Consider the following 25086-nt stretch of genomic DNA (forward strand, 5'->3'; position numbering starts at 1 on the left):
TAATAAACAGACCTTTAAATGTAGAAAGTTGCTATTTTTGGCATATCTCCTGTATGAGATAAATCTTATTTTGGGAAGTAGACTCAAGGCTTCGCATGTATCTACCGGCACAATATGTTTGGTTTACAGGAAACCTTTACTCAATTAACATTTATTTATCCATCCAGGTACATACCAATCCATCCAGGTACATACCAATACATGTTCTGTGGAGTGGTGTGATCTGGGCAGGGGGGACAGGCTGTCTGGTTGTTCCCCCAGAGGTATATGGGGTTGGCTGTGGTGTTGGTCGGCGGGAGGAGGTGGTGGCTTGCTGCATTTTTCTCCAGGTGGCTGAGTTGGGGCGCTTCGGTGTGGCTAGCGGACCGCCTTGGGTCCCTCGGTGTGGGTGGTCGTCTGGTGGCCAGGTCGCCCCGGATGAGCCTCCTGAATCGCCCTTCCCTGTTGTCTGGTTGGGGGCGGGGTCCTTTGTCCGCATCGGGCCTGCACAGTAACTCTAGGGCACTCCTGACCTTTATTGCGCATGCATGACAGCGTTCCATCACATGCATGTTTCAGTAGACACAAACAGCTTCACTACTGCCAGCAACTACCAGCTTCACTACCTCTGCCCTTCTTCTGTGTGTGTGTGTGTGTGTGTGTGTGTGTGTGTGTGTGTGTGTGTGTGCGTGTGGGTGTGTGTGCTGGTGTACAGGTCGGGGGGTTGTTGAGAGGTGAGAAATTGCTGGGTGAGAGGGAGATAAGCGTTGCAGAGGGGTGTGGTGGTGGGCAGCGAAGACAGCATGGTGGATGGAAGCAGGAAATAAGACATAAGTGAGAAGGGGGTGAAAAAGTGATGATTGTGAAGGGGGTAAAGGTGAGTGAGGAGAGGCAGAATTAAAAGTATGTGTGCCTGACAAGAAGGAGGGAGGTAAGATGCGAGAAAGACCGTACGGAGATCTATCTATCTATCTATCTATCTATCTATCTATCTATCTATCTATCTATCTATCTATCTATCTATCTATCTATCTATCTATCTATCTATCTATCTATCTATCTATCTATCTATCTATCTATCTATCTATCTATCTAATCTTATCCACTTCAAGTTGTGTCAGAATTTCAGTCAGAATGCTTCATAATCATGAGAGGAAAATTGCATTTTTCAGTGACAAGGAAATATAAAAAGTAAATGACAAATATAAAAAATCACCCTTTGAATATCAGACAAAACAATGCTACATTTGAGAGTTTTGAAAAGGGAAATTGCTACAAAATGTGTAGCGTGCATAATTGTTATTGTAGGTCATGTAAAGAAATTGAAGTATTTATTGACAATCAGTCTTGCAACTGTGAGCATTTACCCAATTTCGCACAAATGGACTCAATGTTTTGATGAACTGTGGATGTGATTCAAAATACTATCACCAAACAACATACTCGTCTCACAGATGGAGACAGGGCTATTCTTATGCTTGTGGTGCTGCTGTACAGAGGTTAGCCGGGCAATACTGCATGCAGGCCTGTGGCTGTTATCCAACAACGGACACACATGCACACAACACATACACACACACGCACACACTCTTACACACACACACACACACACACACGCAAAAATTGATGCCCACCTCTCTCTTTCTCGCTCATTCTCAATCTCATTTTGGCTTTTCTTTCTGCCTTACATCCTCTATCTCTGGCTCCCTCCCTGGTTTCCATGGTGACAGCTGTGCGCTGCAGAAATCACACTGATCGGAGAATGAGATAGAAGAGGCTTTACTCCTTTTATACACGAGCAGAGATGCGGGCATGTTCACATACTTAGGATGTGCAGCTCGAAACATAACTAATCAGACTCCTCAATGAGTGAGATGACATGACTATCGATAAACAGGTGACCAGCATAATATGTTTCTAGTGTTTCTCAATGATGGTAACACACATTGAAGCCAAACACACACACACAAATACACACACACACACGTGCGTTCACACGTACACATGTGCGTAAACAAGTATTATATTTGACTATATATGTCAAACTGCTGTCAGCTGACAAACACATGCACATACACTCACTCACGCACACACATTCATCCATGTTTATAGACTTGGCCAAGCCTTCCCATGATGCCAAACTTGAATTAAGTCGACTGACTGTATATGTCCACAAACAGATTTGGCTTCCATATAAACCCCTGCTAGTAGTTTTTAGCACTTTTGTTGATATCCCCTTTGCTTGGTGGAGAAAGGGGGTGAGGGTGGAGGGAAGGGGTTACAAGCATCAGCTGACCTTGAAAAAAGGACCTCTTGATGGATGGCTGATGGGACCGCTGGTCACGTGTGATTGGCTAACGTGGAAGGCCACTCACAGACTATTGGCCACACTCTGCTGTCCATTTCCGCATCCCCACAATCCCCCGGTGTGCTCGCTGAGGAATCCTCCCATCACTCAGTGATACAGAAGGCTTGGCTCAGCAACTTAAGAGTGTTTGAATGCACACACACACACACACACACACACACATGCACACACACACACACACACACACACACACACACACACCAGCACCGACACAAAAATGGATACAGACACCAAAATGCATACCTGGGAATATTAAATGTCGTCATACAGCAGTATATGCATCAGAAATGTTCTTCTTACACATTGAGCAGCATCTGTGTGTCGGATGCAGCTGCAGCTTGAACCTGGCCTTGGTTAATGTGCTAAACGTCAACGTCACTCGCGGCTTTTCAAAATTGAGCCACTGCAAAACATTTTTCACTCTAATCCGTTTAATATTTCTCAGTACACCTTAGCAATCGTGTGCCAGAAATAGATTATTTTACAAGTCCTGGGGAGGGCTTTTGACAGGGTTCACAAGATGGATGTTCTTTTTACTAATCACTTAGTGGGCTGCCTGAAAATATAGTTCCTCCATATTCATAGTCGCTCAAAGGTCAGCATCACTCAGTAAATATATTCTAGGGTCGAAAGTGGTCATTGTTGTTTTTTAAGGGTTGTCTTGAGGTGGGTTCCCATTGACGTTTAAACAAACAAATTCTTAAAACATTTATATTTCTTCAGTTGACCGAAAAAAAGAAATAGGACAACATTAATCAGTTTATATTAATCAATCTATGAATCTTAGTCTATTTCTTTTATTTTCTCTCTCTCTATATATCTCTCTCTATCTTTGAGCCATTAATGTCATAGCTACAATGCTAACATTCAAATAACATGAAAAATAATATGTCCAGCAACTGAATCTATTGTTGTAGTGTGTTTTTAATGACATGATGTTATGCTTGTTACTTACTTCTTTTCGGAAATTAGGATTCAGATTTTGGGACATGTGGCAGGTTTTATTGTTTATTCTATTGATATAGTCAGAATCAATAATTATTCTATATTTCTAGTCTGTATTTAAACTTCAAATGTTGGTGTCTTATTGTAATGTACTGTACAGCAAAGTATCTACAATCATTGCACAAAACTGTGAACAACGATGTGAGCATTGAGGTTAGCGGCAATAAATGAGTAACATTATTTGAAAAACAATAACAAATCAACGCTGCAAATTGTGAGTTGCCTAACTGATTTCATTGTTCCTGTGACAGAGACAAATTTCTATTCTATTCTATTCTTGTTTGAAGAACTGTAGATCTGGTGCAGCAGTTTTCCCCAATTGCTTTGGTGTGCATCACTGTAGGGATTTGTGCATGTGCAAAAAGTTGTTATTGCTGTATAAATGTTCATCTGTGAACAAAATATTGAACCTTTTGTCTCACAGTTTACTAAATTCATGCGAGAAAACAACAAATGATATAAACGATTCAGCCTGGTTCTGAAAAAACAAAAACAAATACTAACACAAACACTAACTAATTCCTACGACTACTCACGTTTTTAATGTTTCTCTCAATTAGTGTTGTTTTTAGGGGAATTTGTATGATGTTTTTCTGTTTGACTTTGTTTAGCTGTATACTAGCCATTTCTCTATCCCTCTGCTAATAGATAGGTAATAGGTAATAGATCTCTCTGACCAAATTTGCCATTAAAAAAAAGGTCCGACTGTTGCATGTTATTTTTATTTTATTTATTTGAAGTTTTGCAACCTAAATTAATCCTCGATGGCTACAAATTATTTTTTTATTATTATTTTTTTAAATATTTTTTTAAATTACAATACATTTGGCGTCAGCTGTGTGGTTTTGTACATTCCCAATGGAAGAGAAGCAAAAAAAACAAACTCATACTGCGAGATAGAGAAGTTTAATTTTCCTGGCGTGCACTGGAACTAAGTGGTTAGTCCATCCATCCAACCATTTTCTGAGCCGCATTTCCTCACTGGGGTCGCGGGCGTGCTGGAGCCTATCACAGTAGTCATTGGGCAGGAGGCAGGGTACACCCTGAACTGGTTGCCAGCCAATCACAGGGCACATAGAAACAAACAACCATTCGCACTCACAGTCATGCCTACGGGCAATTTAGGGTCTTCAATTAATGCATGTTTTTGGGATGTGGGAGGAAACCGGAGTGCCCAGAGAAAACCCACGCAGACACGGGGAGAACATGCAAACTCCACACAGGCGGGGCCGGGGATTGAACCCGCGTCCTCAGAACCGTGAGGCTGACGCTCTAACCAGTCGTCCACCGTGCCGCCCTAAGTGGTTAGTGTGCTGTAAAAATACTAGTGATGTCAGGGGATGATGGTGCCATTCCATAATATTTATCCCTTTATACTAATTGCAACTGAAGCTTCAGTGGCATTTTTTGCAAATTATTTTACTGCAGAAGGCACAGTTCTTTTTATACAAATGCAGGAAAAGGTCAGAAACTCCACGCATTTGGTAGAGCTCATTCTGGCACCTTCAGGAACCCGACAGGGGCTGACAACCTCACTCACCATTCTTCCAGCCCAAAATACTGTATCATTTCACCACTTCCTTGAGCATGTCACAGCCTTGTTGGGACATGGTGGCCATCCCCAACAATCCAGAATCCCAGAGACCCTTTAATGTAGCACGGGATTCATCAAGGAATCAAACTGCAACAAAATTAGTTCAACCGGTATTTCTTTTAGAGCCAACTGAAAATCTTTCTTCTTGTGAGATTGGTTGGGGGCTGGCAAAATATATCTTCATGGATTATTGCTAACCTTTTGAGGATCCTACATTGAGATCTTTTTTTTAATACTGCTTGACGCTTATCTGTGGCTTTTTTTTTTTTTTTTTTTTTACAGCTGCTCTCTGAATATGATATATTTGCCTGACAGAAGCTATCCTTAGACCCCCTTATATTTAATTTAAGCCGTTATCTCTCCGAGTCACACACAGCTTATTCAAAAGTACGATAATTTTCTTAAAATGTCCAGTGTTTTCAGTCTTTCCCAAGGAATTGGACTATTCCACACTTTTCATCAGCAAACATTTTTCTTTTTCTCCATTATGTACTAAAACAACAACAACTGTGACTAACTTTGAGATTCGGGTTCCTTAGTATGTAAAGTATGGAACTGCATGGAATTTGATTTCATAAACTTCCAGGTCTGGAAAAGTATATAAATTAATTATTTTCTAAAACCAAAAAATATTAACCTAAAAAAAATATATAGATTGAACCGTGTTTTTTAAAAAAAATGTTAAGGCGCTTTGAAACGCAGCTGCAATGTTTGTGTCAGAGCACACAGTTTTATTCCATGGTCTTGGTGAATACTCAATTCTGATTAGCTCAGAAAATTTAATTGATAATGTACACCCTTCAAACGTCTCAAGTCGTTCCTATCAAAAAAATCATTACATTGTTCCAAATGAATGCACAGCACACTGAGCCGTTAAATAATACGAGCAAACATGGCAACCTGACACAGTCAGATTTTTTGATACACAAACGTGGAGTACTCAGAGGACATAAATTAATTAATTTAAAACAATGAGGGATTTAATCATTTACTTTATGTGGTGATAACAACACCTTTGATAACTTTGATGCTTCTGAGGATTTGAGGGAAAAATGAAGAGACAGACGTGGCTCAAAGAGTTATAATTTATAAATAAATTCGCTGATGAGAAGGATGAAATCAATGTGAAGAAAACAACAAAATAGGTTATTAGAACGCTAAACCACTTCTTGGCAAAGAAAAAAACTAAACAAAGCTACAATGTTCACTCCACCACTGATGTTTTCAGTAATACACTCCGACAGGTTTATGCCACCATCCAGTCATCGAAAACCAACAGAGGCTATGTGCACACTACAGGTCAATTTTTTTGCCCAATAGAACTTATCAGATTTTTTTCATGTCAATGTGAACAGTACAATTCAGATTTTTTCATATCCTCTAGGCATCTTTCATAGGTGGATATAAATCTTATACTGTTCGACGCGAATGTAGCATGGACGCTCACGGGGCGCGCCTCGGACTTACACGTCATCAAAAGGCAACAAACATCTCAATTGTTCGACAAAACAGACACATGAACAAACGGCAGAGGAAGCAGAAGAAAACAGTCAGTGGCGAAAAGAAGGTGCTTTAGAACTGATAAGTATAAGAAAATGTTGGCTCCAGTGGGACAAAATTCTTGAAATCGCCAGAAATGTGTCATGACGAGACCTACGCGAGGGGCCGTATTGACTTCCGTCAACACGGCGACTCGTGTTTGTGCACATGCGCAATGTGACGTCCTGTTTTTTTGTGCATGCGTGTCACGTCATGGAGGCGTTTCGTCCACAGTAGAAACCATCCATCTATCCATCCATTTTCTTCCGCTTATCCGAGGTCGGGTCGCGGGGGCAATAGCTTTAGCATGGAAGCCCAGACTTCCCTCTCCCCAGCCACTTCTTCCAGCTCTTCCGAGTGGATCCTGAGGCATTCCCAGGCAAGCCGAGAGACGTAGTCTCTCCAGCGTGTCCTGGGTCGTCCCCGGGGTCTCCTCCCGGCGGGACGTGCCCGGAACACCTCACCAGGGAGGCGTCCAGGAGGCATCCTAAACAGATGCCCGAGCCACCTCATCTGGCTTCTCTCAATGTGGAGGAGCAGCGGCTCTACTCTGAGCCCCTCCCGGATGACCGAGCTTGCCACTCTATCTCTAAGGGAGACACCCTTCGGAGGAAACTCATTTCGATCGCTTGCATCCGGAATCTTGTTCATTCAGTCACGACCCACAGCTCCTGACCATAGGTGAGGGCAGGAACGTAGATTGACCGGTAAATAGAGAGCTTCGCCTTTCGGCTTAGCTCCTTCTTCACCACAATGGAGGGATACAACGTCTGCATAACTGCAGACGCTGCAGCGATCCGCCTGTTGATCTCCCGTTCCATTCTTTCCAGACAAGACCCCAAAATATTTGATCTCCTCCACTTGGGCAGGATCTCATCCCCAAGCCGGAGAGGGCACTCCACCCTTTTTTCCGACTGAGGACCATGGTCCCAGATTTGAAGGTGCTGATTCTCATCCCAGCCGCTTCACAGTCGGCTGCGAACCGCTCCATTGAGAGTTGGAGATCACGGCTTGATGAAGCCAAGAGAACCACATCATCTGCAAAAAGCAAAGATGCAATACTGGCCAAAAAGGCCTGATAGGACTCCTTCTTCAGCTTGACGGCATCCCTCACTGCTGGTGTCCACCAACTGGTTCGGGGATTACCGTCACGACAGGCACCGCCTACCTTATGGACACAGCTCCAGTTTGCCGCCTTGGCATCAAGGGGCAGACCGTGGTCCACTTGGACTCAATGTCCCCCACCACCCCCGAGACGTGGGTAAAGTTCTGCCAGAGGTGGGAGGTGAAACTCCCAGACCCTCACAATACGTTTGGGCCTGCCAGGTCGGACTGGCATCTTCCCCCACTATCGGAGCCAAATCACCACCAGGTGGTGATCAGTTGACAGCTCCACCCCTCTCTTCACCTGGGTGTAATAGGGTTAGGGTTTGAAAGAAGGGTTTCAAAATGGGGTTGGGATTTCAAAGTAGGGTTTCAAAACAGGGTTAGGGTTTCAAATTGTAATTGTCAGGATCAAAACGGATTTTATCGTCATATCTGTGGTTGTTCTATAACATTGTCCAACTAGAAAATCTATTTCTTGGAGTAATGAATAGTGTTTACATTCCCTCTGAAAGTTATGGTATTGGAATCACTCTTCATAGACAAGCCCTCGGGCGTTGCAAGGGAAAATAAATTGTTTTATTACAACTTTCTATTTTGACTATAAAACCTACTATCAATTGGTAGTTTCCTTAATTATTTCCATTGTCAAGTGTCCATGACATAAGAGAGTTAATGCCGTAGTATTACAGTATGAAGGATTAATGGACCATCCCTAAAGCAACCATCCTCTGCTGCGCGTCGGTTCATTTTGTGACATAATGGCATGTAAAGAATCAGAATTTGTTTACTCAAATGTCACAAATTATAAAAATATTTTACCGAGAAGTCTGGAAATTAGGGTCTGGAAAAGTATGGAATTTTGAAATCTCACATGTGTAGTAACACTGTGAAATTGATATCAGTGATCTAAACATTGATGAGAAAAGATATATGTGATACTTACACTGAAAAACTAACTCATATATATATAACCTGGAACACAATGTACTGTACTGGACGAGTGTACATAGTATCAGTGTCGCATACATTAGATAAAATACTACCATTCTCACAAGTTCTATTTTTACAGGATGTTACAATTCAAAGGCTCTAAATACAGTCATGGTTCTCAGTATTATTCAAACGATGAAGATGTTAAAAGAGAGTTAAAAAAAAGTGAGAGCCATACAAAATTACTTTATATCCATGAAATTTGGATGTTATATCCACGAGGGAGAATTTCCTCCTGATTTTCAGCTAACATTTGCCTGCTGACAAAAGCATGATGGTGCCCGAGGAGAGGGACTACTATTCAATTCCACACAAATAAAGGCAATAAAAGCCTCCTCTGAATGACTGCATAAGGCAGCTGCAACATTACAGTCCAAGATGCTCGAAAATAAAATACGTAGTTCCTTTAAAATCTAATCTGCAAGTTCTGTTGTGGCTTGATGTACCATTACATTTAGAATATTGTCAATTACAACATACTGTCCATAACCAATCTATTGTTCTTTAACTGTAAGAAATATTGTCATATCTGTTCATCCTTTTGGTCTAATCTTAAGTGACTATGCTGCTTGACAGTTCAAAACCAGTCATGCTTTTTTATTATACAAACGAAAGAAAAAGTATGTGAACCCTTATTACCTGTTTCTGCAAAATAAAAATGGTAATAAACAGTTTTCTGAAAATAATACCATACAAAATATTTTTGTGTGTTTTTACAGAACAGAAGACGTAAAAATCACAGTGCAGCAAGGTATGTGGACCTGTGGATATAATAACTGGTCGAACCTCCTTTGGCAGCAAAAAGGTCAACCAAACATTTCTGTAGTTTCATTTCAGACCTGCACAACGGTCAGGAGAAAAGTTGATTTACTCATGTCCTAGGGGTCGCTTCCCTGTTGCATTCTCATGGACAAGCGCAGCTGGCATTTGCGTCTCGTGGGCGTAAACACAGGCAACTTTATTCACTGCCAATCAAAGCACCTTCTCTCTTTCATTCCCGTTAATTGAGGCGCAATGACGGTCTCGCATGAAGAGAGCAATCCGTGCGTGACTGGAGCATTGAACAATCGTGGTAAGCGCTGATGACTGAAATGTGTACGCGGACCTCTTTGATCTATAGTCCCTCCGATGATTGTTTTCATCCCCCGCCCCTCACTCCGACCCCCATAGCGGTGTGCTGGCCAGTTGGTAGTAAGATTTCAAAAATATATAATAATAATAATGACAATAATAATAAATAATAATAATAATTAATAATAATTAATTCCACTTATCTATCACTTTTCATGATACACAAATATGCTTTACAATTGCACACACTATTCATTCACTCCACAGTCACACCTGGTGGTGGTAAGCTACTTGTGTAGCCACAGCTGCCCTGGGGCAGTCTGACGGAAGTAGGCCTGTCACAATAACCCTTACTATATTGATTAATCGTTCAATAAATAAAGTGGACAACGATAATTTTTCCGGGCTCCATAAATGGTCATTGTTGTGGTGATCCAGCGTGCTGATCACACAGTGAGCTGATAGAGTCGATGGCTGTGTCACGAGTGGGCTCATGGAACGCCACGAGTGGGCTCATGGAACGCCGGCTGACCTGTTCACTCTTGCTGGTGTTGGCTGCGCCCAATACTCCACACTCCACAGCCTCGCTCCATGTGAAACGCGTAGATTCACACAACAGAGACACTTAAGGGAGAGTTAATTGTTTGTTGTGTTCGTTAGCCCGGCCGCGAGTTAGCTTCCGAGCTAATGAGCTAGCCTGTGAGCTAACAAACTAGCGAATTAAGGAGCTAAACAGCTTGCTCCATCGCAGTGAAGTCATTTGAAAGGTCATTGCCTCTCAGAGTTGTTGTGTGTGTTAGTCCCCAATTAACACAAACACGGGAAGGTTAAATGTTTATTAAGCATAACATCAGTGGCACACGTTATTCAGCCAGTCGTTGACTATAGCGAACGTCAACATATTTTTGATTGACAGGTGAAGGGCTCGTCTTCAGTGGACCAACCACACAGTAGCCGGGTTTATATGGAGACTTTTTTGTCATTCCGATCGGAGATCTCTGGTCAACTGTTGACATGTGACGTCATCTTTTCCTATTGGGTGTATACATAATGTGCGTGATGTGTATACGTGTTTATTCCGACTGACGTGTTTATATGGAGCATTTTTATTCGGTTTGGGGTCCTAAACTGATCATAATTGGAATAGAAGGCGCCATATAAACCAGGCTCGTCTTGCAGCTCTTTATTCTTTATTTCAGACCCAGGGGGTATCACAGAGAAAGAAAAAAACAATTTAATAGAGAAATAAGAATTTTTTTTTTAAATAATAACAACACTAATAATAAAAACAACAGTAATGCTTTAAAAGCAAAACAAAAAATATAGTAAATAATGAAAAATAATAAGGGCGGGCCTTATTTTTCATGATTTCAGAGGCATTAAAAAAACAACAATATTATCGTTTATCGTGATAGTTTTGGGAAAAGTACAACGTATATCGTCTTAGAAATTATTTTATTTTTACAGGCCTAGACAGAAGCGTGGCTGCGATTCTGTCCCTACAGCCTTTCCGACCACCACACAACATCCAACCACATTTAGCCGGCAACCCTCTGGGTGCATGACGTACACTTACCCTCTGTGCCACGCTGCCCATAATATACATGAATGTGTTCAATGAATTAATTTCTGCAATGATTAAGAGGGTCGGATGCCCACAGTGGAAATAAATCTGTCATCCACCTCATATGTTTGAGGAGTTTGCGTGTCCATCTGCCTGCATGTCTACCGATCAGATTCAACAAAATTGCGTTAGATCCCTGAGCCAAAACTTAGATGTGGTATGAGAAAGTGTAAGTTTAGACAGGCTTTCTGTCACCAAAATCTCACCACCAAGGGCATCTCCAAGGGCACACCCTCGCTGCGCTGACACTGCTCAGCTTGGTGCAAACGGGTCTGCCAATGCACAGCGAGTGTTGCGCTTGCACGAAAATCCAGATGCGTCCCCATTTGCGCTCTGTTGCACGTTGCACAATCTACAATTATCAAGCCCTTAGTGTTTTTTTCTTTCCAAAGAACTCAATTTTGTGGTAATCTTTTCATAGATTTCCAGTAGTGCTGTGGAATATCCATTTGCTTATATCCTATATCATTTTGCAAACTTTACAACATTGCTGAGTTTGCTTCTTCTTATTTTGACCTTGGGTTTGAAATCAATTGGTATGTTATTTTTAGAGAAAATCATATCACAATAATTTCCATCCATCCATCCATTTTCAGAACAGCTTAACTTCACTCGGGTCGTGTGCTTGAGCATATCCCAGCTACTCTTAAGCGAGAGGCGGGGTACACCCTTTTTCTTTTTTCTCTTCTTTGTTTGTCCTGTTTGGCTGTTTGGTCAAGCAGAATGGAGGATCTGTGTCCCTTTTTACACCAGAACAGTTTTATTGTGTTACAGTGGAGTTTTTAAGCTGCCGCTGTGGTTTCTTATTATTATAATTGATGTTTATTGAGAATCAGAGTCGATCAGTCGAACAGAACAAAGTTTCTAGATGGGAGAGACAAACAAAGACAAAAGACAAAGCACTAATTGTAAAAGATGAGAAAAGTAAATCAGTACACCCTGAACTATTCACCAGCCAATCGCAGGGCACATAGAAACAAACAGCCATTCGCACACATATTCCCACCTACGGGCATTTTAGAGTCTTCAATGAACCTACCATACATGTTTTCGGAATGTGGGAGGAAACCGGAGTACCTGGAGAAATCCCACGCAGGCATGGGGAGAACATGCAAACTCCACACAGGCAAGGCCAGATTTGAACGCGGGTTCTCAGAATTGTGAGGCAGATGTGCTAACCAGTCGTTCACCGTGGTGCGCACAATAATTTCATAACTCTCATTTCTTTTTATTCTCTGGTTATGTTTCTTTTCAACACATACATGCAATGATGAAAATTGGGTGAGTCAGTCTGTGTAATTAGCACACAACACCTTACCAGAACACTTCCACTCTATTGAAAATTTTTAGATGTAATGATTAAAGTTATTTATTAGTAATCAGTTGCACGTGTTCCTGCAGTCAAATATTTGAAGTTGCATAATTAAAAATGTGACTTAACATTTTTTTCAGAAAAATGTCGTGTATTTCAAATGGGGAAAGGTATTTGGAGGTCCATCATGTAACTTGTTTGTGTTTGACCCAAGATTCAACTGTATTAGTTTGATTTGTAACATTCATAACATCACAGATCTTGTTTATATATTTCCTTCATTTCATTTGTTGACATTTTCCTTCACGAGCAATAGATTATTATAATTTCTAATGTAATAGGTGACTTTCTAATTCACATACAAACAAAGATGATTATACTCTGAGGTATTTTGTCACTGTACTGCCTAAATGTCACGTCCATACTGCCGTCAAATAGTCTAAAGTCTCCTCTCCAACAAGGAAATTGAATCTCAACATATGGTACGTTTGTACATTGTTATTAGATTTCAGTTTCCATGATATCTTTATTGTGTCCTGCAAAATATCAGAGCGAAACTCGAGATGAAAACATCAGACAGACTGCTCAATGTCATTTACAGAACAATTTGCCATGAGAAGAAACATTCGAAGATTGATTCGACACGTGTGAACTTGCACACTTTTCATTTACGGGCATTCTTCTATCCACACTACCACTCTGCGTAAGATGTGTATGAAGATGGACACACCACAGAAGCGTGATTCATTGACCGGAGGCTGTCTGGAAATCATGGAACATGATTTTTTCCCGCGACTTGTAAATATCATTGAAACCCGGAAAGGAAGATAAAGCACACATTGAATTTGAAAATGCCTTGTGTAGCGGGTAGTTTGTGGTCAGGATGTGTGGACCGTTCCAGCTACACTTTGAAGGAGATGTTTTTTTTTATTATTATTCTTTTTTTGTGAACTAAATCAAATAAAAGTAATTTTTTCAGAATGTTGTGATTGTGACTGAAAGCATGTTTAAAATTCCATCGATAAAAAGGGGGTGTGCCTAACACGCTCTAGATCAACGGTCCCCAACCTTTTTTTGCATCACCTGCTTAACATAGACATATTTTGACAGACCAACATAGAAACAAATAAAAACAAATTACAAAATATTCAACTCATATATACATACATATATTCATACATACATTATTACGCCTTTACAGTGAATGTGGTTTTAATTAGTGGGCGGCTGGAGTCCTAGCTGCGGTTGTTTCTTTTCACCGAGCCAGTCTCATCTTGGGGTATTTGTTTTTCTTAAAAAAATAAATTAAAAAATAAATTAAAAATACAAATACGACTGGCACCATGTGTGAATCAGAGTCGCTCCTCGCAAAAGTAGGTGAGCATCGTAAACAAAGAGCGAAAAAAAGAGTTGTCTAAAACGCATTAAAAGGTTGACTCGCCTCTTTGACCAACTCAATAAAATATGGTCGAGGACCTGTGTTCTAAATTCTTTAAATCAATTAGATTGTTACTTGACTGACCAGGCATGTAAGGCATGTGGGTGAATGGTCTGGCCGGAGAGCTGAGCCTTCAAGTCAATGTACATGTAGATCGATGTATGCCAACGATGGCATACAGCATGAGACTGCAGTAAAAAGGAAAGCAAGAAAAAGAGAAATAAATTCAAAAGAAAAAACTTAGTAACAGTGGCAGTTTAAAAGACATTTGATAGTTCTCTTTTACAATATTATGAGTATGTATGTTGTGTATATTGTAACTGCATCCAAACTTGAAGTGTAATACGATTTTTCACCTTCCTGGGGTGCTTGACTTACTTGAAGTGCTAAAGTCGATCGGCGAATACTCGGAAGTCCAGATGCGACAGGTTTTTGGTTGCTCCACCCAAAGAGTGTATCTGGCATGCAGGTGCGTAAATGACAGACTTAGTGTAAGTTGATAAGAGAATTTGCACAGCCACGCACATGGTAGAATTTGGCCCTGAGTCATTCATTTTGTCAGTTATTTCTTATTTATTATGACTGTCTTAGTCAGGTATGCTATTCTTTGGTCTTGCTCATCTAATTTTGGGCGTGAGGCGGGAGAAACCCTGGACTGGTCACAGGATAGGCTTAGACATCGTTTGAATTTGAACAATTCCGATTCCGGTTCGTCGTTTCAATTCTGTTATCGTGGTTCAAGTATTTTTATCCATTCCCTGTGTCCTTGATTTATAGGTGAATCCAAAATGATCCCAAACATCCGATTTAAATGTAGAAGTCGCTTCACACTGCCTCTGCCGCATGCTTAGTCACCATTTTGTTGTTGTTTGGTTGAGTGTGGCTTCTGTCAAGACGATGTGAATCACATGCAAAGCGCACCCCGTTGGCCTGAAAGTGAATTGATTCAGAGGATTTGCTGAATCGATATCGAATTGCAGGGGGAAGAATTGCATGCACTGATGAATCAAGATTTTTACCCACCCCTAATGCTGTACATATTTTTTAAATGTGGGAGGAAACCAGAGCAACCTACTGAAATATTATAGATGGAGAAATCTTTGGGTCACAAAATCAAATAATTCTGCAAGATTCATTAAATGTTAAGAGATTAAAGGTTGAAAAAAGTTTAAACAATAATGTTATAAATTTATAAGAAATTGGTCGTAATTGTGACAAAAATAAAGATTTAACATAACACGGATATAGTAGTAACAATCTATATACAAAACAGACTGAAATCACCTCTTGTTTTTTAACACAATACTGAATGATATTACCTGATGACGATAGCAGAACTCAACAGACAGTGAGAGACAGTGGCTGCTGGTCTCAGACTGTTGAGTTTGTGTGGAGTATTAATTTGTTGAAATAGGAAGAAAGCTGAATAGAGTCAATTCAAACGGAAAGGTAGTGGATCCTGCCCTAACAGTTCCATAATAACACATGAGCATCTGGATTTACCTCCAGATAAATATTTAGACAGCAAGCAAATCACTCTCTATCCTAACTGCCCCCTAATATGACAGCAATGATGTTCTCTTCTTTAGTGCAGCTCATTTCAAGGCACAAGCCATAAAGAGAGGCAGCATCTGCTCATATTGAAATGATTTACTTTGGCATGACTGGGAATTATACATCACTGGTGTCTGCAAGAAAACGACATACTTTCTGGGTGTAACGAAGTGTTGCAAGTTTGAAAAATATTGTGAAGTCCTATAATTATGTCTGTAAGCTGCTTTTTATTACATGTAATGATATTGCCCAAGCAAAAAAACAACAACAAAAAACAACATGACATGACAGGAAAAAATTTTAATCTCTGTTCTATATTATTTTACTTAATGCTTATGAGAAAAAAAGTTTAGTGGACAGATGCACACCCACACAAAAATACTGCTTAAAATTGAACATTTGAAGTTCAGCCTTTAAAAATGGAATAGTAAAGATTTTTTCCCTGCGGCCATCAGCACACTACAAAAAGAAACTCTCAACTGAGGGATTTACCAGATGTTGTATTGTGCTAGAAAGCAGCCTTCTTTTTTACCTTTGGTGTTAACCTGTCAGACAAAATATACTTGCAGCAAACTGCCTTGAAACCATTTGTGTTATTTAGTCAAAATTACATTACAATTTGCATTTTTACTGTTAAGGAAAAATATTTGATTGTTTGCAACATTAAGTAAAAAACTGGGACTACTTGTGTGACAGTATATTATATTATATTATATGATATAATAGCATTGAATGTTTGATGAAACACTGGTGGCGGGCCATGCATTTGGTACGTGGGCCTTCTGTTGGGATTCACCTGATTTACCTGCTTGTAGGGCCCCCTTATTAAAAAGCTCTCCACGCCCAATGTGTCATTGCAATTTCTGTTTAGAGTTGTGTCATTGATATAGACAACTATCAGCTGTCTGTTTGAGGTGAGGCCTACCAGCCAGCGCCACTTGTAAAGGGCTCCTTTGCGTGGGTTGCTGAAACTCACTCGTTGTCGTTGCACTGTTAAAGCAGTGCTTTTTCATTGATATGGACCAATGTCAGCCCCCCTTCAGCTCGGGGCCTTAGGCAATCGCTTACCCTGCCTGCCCTTTTACAATGCCTCTGCAAACACACACACACAAGCACATGCTCATAATCACTCATGCAAAAGAGTGAAGACATTTAATGTGTTAATTCAGTAAAACAATGTGTGACTGTGTATCTCTTTTTGTCCAGCCTCTGTTCCTAAGCTGCGACTGATGCGAGGCCAGTCACTGACAGAAGGGGACAAACTGTACTTGAAGTGTGAGGCGTCAGGGAATCCAAGTCCTTCCTTCCACTGGTACAAGGATGGACAAGAGCTTCAGCGAGGGAGAGACCTCAGAATAAAAACCAACAAGTAAGTCCGTCAAACTTACGTGATGTTTTATTTTCTACATTTCCACTCCACTTGTCTCATGAATCACAATCTTAAAACAAGAGCACTCAGTAGAGCGCAGACTTCAACCAAGACCAAACAGCAAGGCCAGAAAGTAATAGATTCTGTCCCAGATTGATGCAATGATGTATGCAAAAAAAAAAACAAACAAAAAAACAGACAACTGTGTAGAAAATCAAGTCTGTAAATTTGTTCTCCTATAAAAGACAGTAAAAAAAGTATTGATTTCTTACCTTACTACCATAATTTCTTGTATATAATGCGCATCCCCCCCCAAAAAATTGTCAAAAGTCAATAGTGCGCATTATACATGGGTATAGGGCAAATGGGGAAAAAAAACGTTCACATTTTATAAATGTATGCTGCCATCTAGTGGTTATGAAAAAGCTGTACACTTGCATTCGAAAATGCCACTGCCACCCAGAGGTTATGAGAAAGGTGTAGCCTACACTTTCATTGGACAGAGGGTACGTATGACTGTATATATGTACATTTGTGCTCATAAGTTTACATACCCTGGCAGAATTTCTGAAATATTATTATTAATTTTTAAATATGACTGATGACCGAACAACAACCATCATTCATTTCTTTATGGTTATGTTTTGTTTAATGATAATGCTTTTCTGAAATGCTTGACCGTTTAATTTAAATCCCATTAAAATAAAATTGAACGTGTCTCGCCTGGTCCTTCATGTTTTCTTTAAAGAATTGTACCCATCTTACAAATTCTGCCTGGGTAATCAAACATATGAACACAACTGTGTGTTTTCTCATTTACTAAATAAAAGTAGGGCTGTGAATTTCGAAATATGATCAAGTAAATTAAAAAAAGTATTACGTGTTCAAATAAAAGTGCTTAACTTCAGAATGATTCTTTGAAAAAAACTAACAAAATGCAGATAATACTTCATGTTTTGATCATATGAGTAGAAGAAAAATCATGCCTTGTAAAAATGCATTATACATAGAAGGGTTTTCCAGAATTTTGAGGTCCACTTTAGGGGTGTGTATTATACATAGGTGGGCATTATACACGAGAAACTATGGTAACTATTGCAGTGATGTGCATTTAAAAGTGTTTGACAGCTACAAAGCAGCTAAAGCTGTGGATATGTTGCACGACTGTTGTTTTTAAATTCTAACTTATCCTACTTGAGTACATCACCTGCGATGAAAAGTCAAAGCTGACGATTGAAATGCTTGCAATTGAAGTGCGATATATGGTCAAAGTAAGAGGAAGTACAGCTCACCCATGACATCCATCCATCCATTTTCTGAGCCGCTTATCCTCACTAGGGTCGCGGGCGTGCTGGAGCCTATCCCAGCTGTCATCGGGCAGGAGGCGTGGTACACCCTGAACTGGTTGCCAGCCAATCGCAGGGCACATACAAACAGACAACCATTCGCACTCACAGTCATGCCTACGGGCAATTTAGAGTCTCCAATTAATGCATGTTTTTGGGATGTGGGAGGAAACCGGAGTGCCCGGAGAAAACCCACGCAGGCACGGGGAGAACATGCAAACTCCACACAGTCGGGGCCGGGGATTGAACCCGGGTCCTCAGAACTGTGAGGCTGACGCTCTAACCAGTCGTCCACCGTGCCGCCCTCACCCATGACATTGAACTAAATTACTGGTAAAATAATGAATCAATGTTAAAACAGTCCTTAACATATTCGGTTACATCTGCTTTTGTTCTTTAATCTTTAAAACACAAAGAAAGAAAGTGGAAAGATACATTGTACCTGATTTAAATTGACAACAGTGAAAGGCTGTAATAAAATAACAGTGATGAGGATGGTGATGAAGAAAACATGCATCATCATGCAACATTACCGCAATTTAGGTAAGGTACAAATGTGGAAGGAGAATAAAGAGCAGTCTTCCTGTGTTTAGGAAATTGTATATATGTGTCAAATTGCTTTTTGGTCTAACCAGACATGTATCTGCTTCTTTTCTGCTTCTATGTATCTTTACCATAATTGTTTTTTAAAAGAAAAAACTCCAAGGTGCTGATCAGTCGAGTGCGTATGGAAGACTCTGGAAACTACACCTGTGTGGCTGAAAACTCAGTTGGACAAGAAAACGTCACAAGTATTATCAGCGTGCACATCTGTGAGCATTTAACAACTTCTTTTTCCCCCTTCTCTCTTGAACCATGGGACAGAACTTCTGTAACGTGTAAGACTGAATAACATACTTCATACCTCATACAATATAACCTTAATAAAAGATGAATATTTGTTCTCTGCCGTTAACCTATCCTTGATGAGCACTGGGCAGAAACTGTGTAACACTCAGTGAACCAAATCCAGATCTGGTGTCAGTGCTTTGGTCAGTAAAGCTGACTTGAAATGAAGCTAAAAATTTTTTTTTTTTTAGCTGTGTGGCAGAGTACCCCATAGAAATCCCATGCAGGGGACAATAATCAAACTCCACACAGAAAGGGCTCAAAGAAGAGAACCAGAGAGTTTCTTGTTGGGAGTCCTAACTATTCTTCACCATGCACCATTCGTCAAAAATGCCTTGTCATAGGCTATACTTGTGGGGGCGTTTTACAGAAGTAGTTAGGCTTGTCATAGGATATCCAATAAAGTAACTTTCTTTTCAAACTTAATACAGCATTTCATTGACAAAAACATACACAGTATTTCTTGTATTTTCTTCCTAGTAACCACCACCACCTTGTCCCTGGGTGTGAGTCATGTGAGGCACTGCAATGACACGGAAAAGGCCTACTGCATCAACGGTGGAGACTGTTACTTCATACATGGTATTAACCAGCTTTCTTGCAAGTAAGTTGACTTGTCCTCCATTCTCTGCGTCATCACAATGCAGTCATTCCTCCAATCTGTCCTCTTGCTGTCCTGCTCTCTTTTTGTGTTGGGCCTCGCACTTGCTTTGTGTCATTCTTTTCTTTGTCCTCTGTCCACTGGTTTGATCACCCCACCAACCCCCGGCAGCAGGCCCATTTCACTGATTGTATTACTGTAAATACAGTAGAAAGCCATAGCCATTTTCAAAGTACTGTTACCATGCGTGTATACATTGAGAGAATTATAATAGTGACTGAAATGCAGAGGGATGCATTCTTGAGCTTCTTTTCCCCTCAATAGAATAATATCACCTAAAGCAAAGAGAAGAGAAGCCACTAGAGGCTTGCAGAAAATTAGTTGTTCTATCAGGATGGCAACATGCATTGAAGAGGGTATTTACAAACTGGACAGTCTCAGAAATCAGCCAAATGGACATCAAACGGTCTACAAATTGATTACTTTATGACATATGAATGATGATGAAATTTACATTGATGTGACACATTCATTTAGCATACAGTGCTTAAAAAATGTATCAGCCCACCAGTTATAAGTACCATCGAGCAACATGAAGTTCTTTCAAGTTAACTCTGAGCTCTTGACTTTTTACCACATTCAACAAAAATAAAGCATTTCTAACAGATTTCACCTTCTTGTACCGGTACCCAAGTTTGAGCCAGCTCACTGGGCTTCTCAAGTCATAAATCAATCAATAATGTTCAAGAATGCAAGTAAATAATAATAATACTTTTCTGACATCATCACTGTTAATAATGTGCTTTACAATTTTGTTTCCAGTTTGTTTGGGTAAAAGCAATACATTTGAAAATTCATGGATAAAATTAATATTTTGTATCGATTTCATTATTTCGGTTAAAGAGCAATACTGGTGTGTTAACCATTACAAAAACATAAAACATGACTTTGGGTAATTAGTAATTCTGTTAATTTAGGGCAGATGTGGCATACACCTTTCAATTTCTGGTGGTTTAATACAGTAAATTTGTATTGTGCAAATGTTCAAAGTAGCTTGATCTGATGCTAATTATGATAGGTTTCATATTTTGGCACTGGTCATTTTACGTTTGGGCTCTGGCTGCCAAAGGTTTTTTATCTATGTGAAGTCCCACAATGAAACTTTGACGCATGCTATTCAATTTGTGTGTAAAATCATTTGTGATTTTATTTCACGCACTTGTTATACAAGCAGACACAACATGAGGTACTCTTGCACACTCCATTAAGAGCCTTTGCAAAGATGATGTGGAATTTGATTGACAGTTTTAATCATCATCATCATCCTCATCACCACCACCACAATAATAATAATAATAATCATCATCATCATCATAATGTCACATTTGGCTAGTGCTTTTTTTAATACTCAAACTCCATTATATATGTGTACACAATAAATAAATGACTAAATAAATAAATAAATGTGTATAAGACAGTAACACAAAGTAAGTGGGTGTGTGGGGGTCGTGAAGGAGGATGTTAAGAAGTTGTAGGCAGTTGAGTTGACTTTTAAATGCGATGAGTTGGAACGGCGATGGCAAAGGCTCTGTATCACTTTCAGAGAGGTATTTATTTAACAATGTACTAATTATTGTGGTTGTAGTTTTCAGTGGTGAAGAGCTGCAATGCATCATACTGAGACATGTTTCTAACATTTCCGTTTTAATTATCAACGTATATGAGCCAGAAAAAATATTGGAAACTCCTTCCGTATGTATCAGAGGTGGCAGTAAGTCATATACTGTATGTGTAAGTCACATTTAAGTCTCAAGTCTTAGCCTTCAAGTTTCATGCAAGTCCCAAGTTACTGTGGAAAGAAGTCAAGTTATGTCAAGTAACCACCAAATTTAAAGCGGATCAAGTCAGCACTTGGTGTAAGCAAGTCGTACGTCAAGTCATACAATCTTGCTCGGTGACAACATATCTTAAAAGTGACAATAGAATTGTTACTGATCATAACACCAAAAAGTACATTTACTACTATAAATATTAAATGAACAACAACTTAGAGTATGAAATAAAATTTATTTATACTTATGTACTTTAGAAGAATACATACAGTATGTTGTTTTTGTCTAACATTTTTATCAGTGTTTACCGTATGCAACATTGTTACTGTGGTGATAAATAATAAAATATTAGTTTATAAGGGAGGAAACATATGTAATCATCACATTTAAAAATGACGTATGTTGTTTTTGTTGCCTATCTGTTTCCCGAATGTATTAGTGTGTTTGTAAATGGGTGACTGAGAGGCACTAATTTTGTGCACTTAGTAGGTTGTTGCTTTTTCAAGTTCAGTCCATTTAGTTGCATTAGTTTGCAGGCAGATCCGCCACATCAAATATGGCAGACGTGCTGGCATAGCACAGTAACACGTCTCTCCACTCAATCTGAAATCTATGTAACACATTCAAAATCATAGTTTTTTAACCGTATAGTTTCCAGTTTCAGTCTCCATGTTTTCTATCACTTTGTCTTCTCAAATAAATGCATAACTCACATAAAGTTTAGTGAATGTTTGATCAGCTATTTGTGAGCCAAAATGTGAAGCTAACCTATCTCGTAGCTTACCTGCATCTGTGGGTTTCACAGTTACAGACGAAGGTGGACGTCATAGATGTTGTCTCTTAACTTTCAGTTGAAAACCTTGCTCATTGTCATTGTTTTTGTTTTTTTCCTGATTTCATCCCAAAGATAATCATTGAATCCAAATGTAACCATTTTTGGAGCTCCCTCCGTGATACTTGTGTAATGAGGTGGCCTTAGAACTTGTCCCATAGCATAGTGAATGAAAAGGAGGAAGAAAAAGAAGAGGACAAGGAGGAAAAAGAAAATCGTGTTGGTGTAAGACTGTTCGTGTCTCCCACCTCCCTCTGCTTTGTTTATAAATCATTGGGCAATTGCTGCGTAGGCATTTTTCAAGGTTTTTTTGTTTTGCTGTAATTGATTAAAAATGCCATTTATCTTTGAGAAAGAGGAGAAAAGGATACCCAGCCAATTTTGCTGACAGCATACACATGAGGGGAGGGTGATCCTAACATTTTAAATTACACATTGTGTATGCTGACCACATTCGAGACCACTGTGAAAATTTGATTATGGAAAGGTACAGCAACAAACTTATTTTTTTATACACTTGTATTTGATATTATTAAATTTAAAGTTGTCATCAGATTGAAATAATAATAAAAAAAACACGTCTGTCTATATTGCCCTAATATTGTGGCCAATATGTATTTATAAAATTCAAGATAGATGGATTCTCAAGCAGTCACTGTAGGTAATTACTGGATTCTCTCCCTAAACGCAGTACGCAGTATTGTATGATTACATTGTTATTTTATTTAAACATTTTAGAATTATTTTGTGAATGAAGGATATAGAAAAGCAGCCGGCAGAATCAGTCTAATACCCCAACCAAAATAAACCAGTTCTCAGTGAATTGGCCACTGAGCTTAGAGTCTTAGAGTGTTATCACTAAGTTCACCTGTAAAGGTTATATTATACATTTTAGGTTCACCATGAAAATTCACATCAAAACTGAATAACACTAAGTTTTTGTGCGTCGTGTAAGTACACTTAATAAAAAACAAGTACTATTGTCTGATATTAGTCACATGGAAGCCCAATTATTATTATTTTCATTGTATGAAAAAATGAATAGGTTATACATGTTGTGCTTTTACGTACTTATCATAATATCAAAACAACACACCAAGTAGTTTGGAAAAATGAAAGTAAAAATAATATGTCTATATATGTGTAAATATATCCATCCATCCATTTTCCTTACCGCTTATCCTTATATTGTGCAAATATCTCTCTCTCTCCTTATAGAGAGAGAGAGAGAGAGAAAGCGTCCAGAAAAGGCCCCTCCGACAGTTACTTTGTTTGATCCAGTTTTGTATCTACGTTGTCCATATTTGGCTAAGACCACCCCTTTCCTCTGATTGGCTGCCTCCGTGTAGACGATCCACTTGTGAGAGCACACGTGTGGCTCGTGAGTGGAGTGGTAGGCGGAGATCTTCGCTAGTGATGTAGATAAGCTCGAGAAATTTGAATGACCTGATTTCAGGCCTCTCAGCAGAAAAACGTCTGGAACTCAAGAATGCGTGGACGATTTTAATTCATATTTATTGAGGCACCAAAGAGCCGATAATACATCCCAAACACTAGAAAAAGTTGTTTGATAAAATATGGTACCTTTAACACATTTTAATCATGTGCAACCGATGCACATGTTCAAATTAAATAATTTCATTGGATTTTTTTGGTGTATGACACATTTTTCACACAAGGATATAATTTGTTTTTACACAGTGATATCGCCACAACTTGCCTGCTATGTATATATTACAGCAGTTTTAGTCATTGTTGCAGGTCTGTGTGTGAATGGGGATTGTTTGGACTGTATGAAACTCTTAACAAAACGTTATTGTTTTTACTATATTGAATTTACCCCTCTTCTCACATTATTAAGGGCCTACTGTAATTTCCTAAGATCCCATATAGCGGGCGCTAAATGGCATGTTCACCCAATCACAGTAACAGATTGCGTGCAATTTTGGCAAAAGGTGTACAATTGGTCAAGACTGCCGCATTTAAAAGGGTTTTGCGCTTTAGGTAGCCATGATGGTCTTCACCATGGACTATTTGGGAAAGCACTTCAAGCGTAAAAGGAACTTTGAAGAGACGGAATTGGAAGTATTAGTGGAAGAGTCAAACATACTGTATTACTTAGTCCCACAAAAGAAATCGATTGCTGGGATAATTTTGGGGTAGCCAGTAAATGAATCAAAGTCATGTTTTATGTGATCGAACTCACCTTAAGTGTGTGGCCACTGGATGAATCTGACCATCCCGCGTAACATTGTGTTTAAAACCTGGGACAGCACAACCGGAAAATTTCTCTGGGAGAGGTCAGCACCAATTGTCACAGTGGTCTGAAATCACCCAGATGCACAGAAATGTAGAGTTGAAAGGAGTTTTGTAATTAGTGATATGCCATGACTCCATCTTGTGACTCGCTCCAAGTTAGCCCTTAGATCATTAAAAATGTCCAAAACTGCAATGTTGAAGAGTGGATATGTTGCAGTAAATTTTGTGCGTGGCATTTAAAAAATGTTTATGCGAGCAGAAAAGTTCGCTCACCCCGTCGCGTCTCATTTTGTCCACGCCTCTCATCATGTTTCCGCACAGCGGTGCCTCTAACACCTGCCTTTCAGACTATTTAAAATCAGTCATCACAATCCGTTT

The 25086-nt window shown here is 39.5% G+C and overlaps 1 protein-coding gene across 2 annotated transcripts in view; it reads left to right on the plus strand.

Annotated features, from left to right (window-relative positions):
* nrg2b (neuregulin 2b) overlaps nucleotides 1-25086 on the plus strand; it is a 54827-nt gene that overhangs the window by 9844 nt on the left and 19897 nt on the right. For both annotated transcript variants that reach the window (XM_061686508.1, XM_061686509.1), the window contains exons 2-4: nucleotides 16788-16950; nucleotides 18990-19108; nucleotides 19665-19788. In XM_061686508.1, the coding sequence (XP_061542492.1) occupies nucleotides 16788-16950; nucleotides 18990-19108; nucleotides 19665-19788 (406 nt within the window). The remainder of the gene's footprint in view (nucleotides 1-16787; nucleotides 16951-18989; nucleotides 19109-19664; nucleotides 19789-25086) is intronic.

The sequence above is a fragment of the Phycodurus eques genome, chromosome 9 (assembly GCF_024500275.1).
Source record: "Phycodurus eques isolate BA_2022a chromosome 9, UOR_Pequ_1.1, whole genome shotgun sequence".
Classification (NCBI taxonomy): Eukaryota; Metazoa; Chordata; class Actinopteri; order Syngnathiformes; family Syngnathidae; genus Phycodurus; species Phycodurus eques.